Below are 6,000 nucleotides of genomic sequence, written 5' to 3'. Positions count from 1 at the left end.
TTGGATGTCCCCTTTCCAAAATAAAATCCCTCTCCCTCGACATTGCAGCTTGCATCTGGATTGGGCCTCTCATGGGTGGTGTTTTAGTTAGGGGAAACTGGCTGGCCGCTGTGTGAGACAGGATGCTGGACTACATGGACCCTCCCTGGTCTGATCCAGCAGGGCTCTTCTGAGGTTCTTCTCAGGAGAAGGCCTCGACCTCTCTGCCCTGTTGTTGACCCTCCAGAGGAACTGTTTGGCCCCTGTGTGAGACAGGAGGCTGGACTGGATGGACCCTCACTGGTCTGACCCAGCAGGGCTCTTCTGAGGTTCTTCTCAGGGGAAGGCCTCAGCCTCTCTACCCTGTTGTTGGCCCTCCAGAGGAACTGGCTGGCCCCTGTGTGAGACAGGAGGCTGGACTAGATGGACCCTCAGTGGTCTGATCCAGCAGGGCTCTTCTGAGGTTCTTCTCAGGGGAAGGCCTCAGCCTCTCTACCCTGTTGTTGGCCCTCCAGAGGAACTGGCTGGCCCATGTGTGAGACAGGATGCTGGACTAGATGGACCCTCAGTGGTCTGATCCAGCAGGGCTCTTCTGATGTTCTTCTCAGGGGAGGGCCTCAGCCTCTCTGCCCTGTTGTTGGCCCTCCAGAGGAACTGGTTGGCCGCTGTGTGAGACAGGAGGCTGGACTGGATGGACCCTCACTGGTCTGACCCAGCAGGGCTCTTCTGATGTTCTTCTCAGGGGAAGGCCTCTCTGCCCTGTTGTTGGCCCTCCAGAGGAACTGGCTGGCTACTGAGTGAGATGGGATGCTGGACTAGATGGACCCTCCCTGGTCTGACCCAGCAGGGCTCTTCTGACACTCTTCTCAGGGGAAGACCTCAGCCTCTCTGCCCTGTTGCTGGCCCTCCAGAGGAACTGGCTGGCTACTGAGTGAGATGGGATGCTGGACTAGATGGACCCTCCCTGGTCTGACCCAGCAGGGCTCTTCTGATGTTCTTCTCAGGGGAAGGCCTCTCTGCCCTGTTGTTGGCCCTCCAGAGGAACTGGCTGGCCACTGTGTGAGACAGGAGGCTGGACTAGATGGACCCTCCCTGGTCTGACCCAGCAGGGCTCTTCTGAGGCTCTTCATGTTGCTTTGCAAACTGCTGCCACTCCACACAAAGAATCCGTGCCGGATTCCTCGTCCGAGGAAGTGTGCTTAAGAGCACACGAAAGCTTACATTCTGAAGAAAACTAAGTTGGTCTTAAAAGTGCAATCGACTCCTATTTTGATTTAAAGATATCCACTGTGTGACTGAAAATAAGCTGTGGCAGCCATTTTGTGGCTGGCTCCACCTCTTGTGGCTACCATTTTGTTGCTGTGCCCACCATGCCGTGTCAGAACTCTAAAGGTGTTTGCGGGCTCATAAAAGCTGGGGACACCTCACTTCTTTCAGCGGCATGGTGGGTTTAGTGGTATATAAAACACCCCTCCTGAAGACCGCACTGACAGAGCCTCCTTAAGCAAATTATCATGGGAGAACGTGGCAAAGACAACTCGACCATACCACGGGAGAAAGCAGTATGCTAAAATATTTTACATTCCTCTGAAATCTTTGTACACAAAAACCCTGCCAAAGACTCCCCACCCTCTCCTCCAAAGAAGCCCTTGAGAGACGCGGAAGAGCGGGCGGTCCCCCCCCCGGCCCCTTCCGCAGACCCCGCCCTCAACAGATGTGCGCACAACTTCTGGTTCGGATGAGATGATGCACAGAGGGGAGATGTGCGAACGGAGGCTGAAAAGTTGACAGCGGTATAAATACAAGCAAGCCGATTGGGCCGGAGCTTCCACAGGCCGCTCGTGCCTTGGGAAATAAACCGACTGCTAAAGTGGCTGGTAGAAGGGAAGGAAGGTTTGCTTGTGTGCAAAAGCTGCCTTCACCACCCCCCCAGTGTCCATCAGTCTTTCCTCTAGGCAAAAGTTGCAAGCGGTCCAAACCGCGTCCCCCCCGCAAAATGATTCAAAACAGAAAGCGTATGGTTTCTCTTAAGTCTCCTTAACTTCGCCGCAGTTGCAGCAAATGCAGTTCCAACAAGTGGCTTTTGCATGAGTGGTTTTAAAAAGTGGAGAGGCAAACCTACAGGTCCCCCAAAACACCTTGCTATTGCCTACACCCCCGCCACTGTGTCCCCCACGCCCCTTTTCCATCACCACCAGTGTTCAATACTTAGTCTTAAGTCTACAAGAGGGGTCCTCTCTCCTCTTTAAACAAAAATGCAGGATCATATCCCTTTAAGAAAAAATACTCCGATCACAGGATTGTGGGGCGTTACTACGGGTTCATTAATGAGCTTCGTTAAGCAGCGCTGAGTTTGCTGTGCACCTCCGTTAGGGCTGCTCGTTGTCCGAATGAGAAGGGCTGCTCCCTTCCCCCTCCGTGCCAACGTCCGTCTCCGTGGCCGGCGGCAGGATGCAGCCAACGGCAAGGATGCAGTCGGTGTCGGCCGGCGGCACCAGCGTCAAGGACTCGATGCCCAGGGAGTCGGAACTGGTGGTGGAGATGAGGGAGATCGTGGGCTGCGGGGCGGGGATCAGACTGGGAGACAAGTTGGCCGTTTCCACGACGACGTTCCTGCCCAGGTTCTTGCCGGATCTTGAGAGAGGCATGGAAGAGTCTTCCACTATGGCCAGCTGACTGAAGGAGGGCGCCTTGGCGTGGTCCAGAGCTGTCGCGTCATCTGTGAAAGGAAAAGTGGAAACAGAAGAAACACCAAGTTAGATGCCTGGGCGTCGCTACATGTTAAAAACTGCACGAGAGTCAGGGGTGGAGCTCTAGCAGGAGCGCCTTTGCATATTAGGCCACACCCCCTGATGTAGCCAACCCTCCAAGAGCTTAAGCTCCTGCTAGAATTCCACTCCTGATGAGGATTATAGTACTTCACAATCGCACAAAGCAGCAACTTTACATGCAGGACTTCCAGTCTGGTTTCAGATGGACACACAGCCCGGCGTTACTGTCTCTCAGTCTCGTCTACACAAAAATGAAGCAGAAAAGCTGGGGGTTTGGGCTACACACACCTGGGGACAGGTGAAAAGCTCTTTCTTGATCAGTGCTGGAAGGGCCAGGGGGGATGGGGGAGAGAAAGAGAATCCAGGGTGACTTGGGACTGGAGACTAGTTCAGGGGAATGGAAGAATGCATTTTAGATTTTATATATTTTAAATTGTTTTTACTGTTGATTGCTTTTATGATGTAACCCGCCCTGAGCCTGCTCTACGGGAAGGGCGGGCTAAAAATCAAATCAAATCAAGTGGAGGAAGTCACGGAGCAAAACTGACTAGAAATGATCAAACGCTGGCCCAGTTGGGATCATGACCTGCTCACCAGTGGTGATCTGCCAGGCAATAAATCTGCCGGTCTCTTCATAACCTGCAATGGGTCAGGAGAACCCCAGAGACAGCCAGACAGTTTGCAGCAGAAGTCTCTGGCTTTCCTGATTCTGTATTCCAGGCCCTGAACTTTGGGGCAAACGAGGCAGATTTCATAGGAGCAGAAGAAGAATTTTCCCTCTCTAGAATATGGAACTGGACTGCCTGTGTTTTCGAGAGGGAGAGAGAAATACCTATCAGAAATCCCTCCTGTACAGAAGGAAAGATTTCAGTAGCTTCTCTTCCTTTTTGCCCTAAGGACGCTCTTTACGTGAGACCTGCACCAATTCCCCTAACCTGGCAACGTTTATTTATTCACTTCACCGAGACCCCACATTCCTCCCTAGTGGGGACCCAAAGCGCCTGACATCCTCCTCCCGCTTTATCCTCACAACCACCCTGTGAGGTAGGTCAAGCTGAAAACGTGTGACCGGCCCAAGGTCACCCCAGCGAGCTTCCACGGCACAAGTGGGGATTCGAACTTGGATTCCCCACGTCCTAGTCTGACAACTCTTAGCCATTGCACCATGCTGGCTCACTGGGGATAATTCAAATCAAGAAAACAGCACCGGGTTCGGTAGGGTTTAAGCCTCCCTCCCTTGCTGGTCCTGAACCCCTGAGTGCGAATCCAGGCCAACTGTGGCCAAGGGTGACCCAGCATTTAATTCCACCCCCCCCCCCGGCTCTCCTGGGCTTTCTATCCCTGCAGCCACATGAGTCTCTGTTTCCCAGTATGCCATCTGACCCCTGCATTTCTCTGCTCATGGGAGTATCGTCTTCCGCAGAGCTAGGAGGCCCGATTTATCCAGTAGATCAGAAGTGGCCCCTTCACAAGGCTCCCTGCTGTGACACTCCTCCCATAAGCGCTGGAGAGGAACAGAGGAGGGCAGGCCATTGGCTGGTTGTGCCAGATCCGATTGGGGAGACTTTAAAACGAGATGGCCAGTGCTGAGAACGTTCAGTGAAACAGGGAGGGAAGAAAGAATCCTTCTCTTTCTGGGAAGATCCATGAATAAGTGAAAAACATGAGCATTCCCACGTCACACCATTCATATATTAAACATAGCAATGGCCATTTCCTGGCAGGCCTACAGAACACACTAGGTTTTTTTTGTGTGTGTGTGTGGGGGGTGTAACTTGAGTAGAGGAAATGAGCTAAAGTAAGAGATGATTCCAAGTAAAACCTGGCTCTTGCAATGTGTCATTTCTTTGCCCAGGAGTTGGACAGAGTGTATTTTGATTTCCTGGAAGATTTGTTTCACACTTCTTTATAAAAAAACAAACAAACCCCAAACCATCGTCATTATTCCTCAATATCTCCGCGCACCAGAGCAACTGTGGGAAGCTGGGTGAACTAAAAGCTTGGACCGATTTCCCACTCCCCTTATGCCGCTCTCACGTTCCTCTTCTCAGCGAGGCTGCCTTCCGATTTCACACTATCTGTCCCGGGGCTGCAAGTGCAAACAGAAACGGGTTTTTAGAGGTTTCTCTTTGCTGCATGAAAATACCGACACTTGCTGCAGCCCTGGGGCGCATAGTGCGAAATCAGAAGGAAGCTCCGCTGAGAAGAGGAACGTGAGAGCGGCGTAAGGTGAGTGGGAAATCGGTCTTGGTTTCTAAGGGATACACCCCCTCCCCCCTCAAAAGAGGTCACAAATCTTCATGAGGACTAGTGACTTGCGGCAAACGAGGCCTTTAGTTCTCCCTGGGATGTATGGGGTTGAGTCACAGATCTTAATTTTATACGTATTCTCTGATTCTTGTTGGTTTTTAACATTTATTATGATGTCATCTAAATGTCTTAAGTCACTGTGAGGCCCTCTGGGTGAGTGGCAACGGGGGGGTATAATAAATAAGCAAGCAAGCAAACAAACAAAACAAATTTGCTGTTTGGGTCAGCCTGGCGGATCTGTAACCATACAGAGAGGAAACAATTCAATTACTAGCTCAGCGACCCTGCCCCCCTGGTAATTAAGACATGAAGAAGAAGAAGAAGACTGCAGATTTATGCCCTGTCCTTCTCTCTGAATCAAAGACTCAGAGCAACTCACAATCTCCTATATCTTCTCCCCACACAACAGACACCCTGTGAGGTGGGTGGGGCTGAGAGGACTCTCACAGCAGCTGCCCTTTCAAGGACAACTCCTGTGAGAGCTGTGGCTGACCCAAGGCCATTCCAGCAGCTGCAAGTGGAGGAGTGGGGAATCAAACCCGGTTCTCCCAGATAAGAGAGCTCTGGCTGACCCAAGGCCATTCCAGCAGGTGCAAGTGGAGGAGTGGGGAATCAAACCCAGTTCTCCCAGATAAGAGAGCTCTGGCTGACCCAAGGCCATTCCAGCAGGTGCAAGTGGAGGAGTGGGGAATCAAACCCAGTTCTCCCAGATAAGAGAGCTCTGGCTGACCCAAGGCCATGCCAGCAGCTGCAAGTGGAGGAGTGGGGAATCCAACCCGGTTCTCCCAGATAAGAGAGCTCTGGCTGACCCAAGGCCATTCCGGCAGCTGCAAGTGGAGGAGTGGGGAATCCAACCTGGTTCTCCCAGATAAGAGAGCTCTGGCTGACCCAAGGCCATTCCGGCAGCTGCAAGTGGAGGAGTAGGGAATCAAACCCGGTT

The 6,000-nt window shown here is 52.3% G+C and overlaps 1 protein-coding gene across 1 annotated transcript in view; it reads right to left on the bottom strand.

Moving 5' to 3' along the window:
* Positions 1 to 1,534: 1,534 nt before the first annotated feature.
* Positions 1,535 to 6,000, bottom strand: part of CLEC16A (C-type lectin domain containing 16A) — a 132,882-nt gene continuing 128,416 nt past the window's right edge. Inside the window, exon 23 of the mRNA XM_060260795.1 lies at positions 1,535 to 2,698. Coding sequence (XP_060116778.1) covers positions 2,349 to 2,698 — 350 coding nt within the window. The 3' untranslated portion in view covers positions 1,535 to 2,348. The remainder of the gene's footprint in view (positions 2,699 to 6,000) is intronic.

Source organism: Heteronotia binoei, chromosome 20 (assembly GCF_032191835.1).
Source record: "Heteronotia binoei isolate CCM8104 ecotype False Entrance Well chromosome 20, APGP_CSIRO_Hbin_v1, whole genome shotgun sequence".
Classification (NCBI taxonomy): Eukaryota; Metazoa; Chordata; class Lepidosauria; order Squamata; family Gekkonidae; genus Heteronotia; species Heteronotia binoei.
Note: the sequence above shows the minus strand (reverse complement) of the source record. Positions and strands in the feature narration are given on the sequence as shown.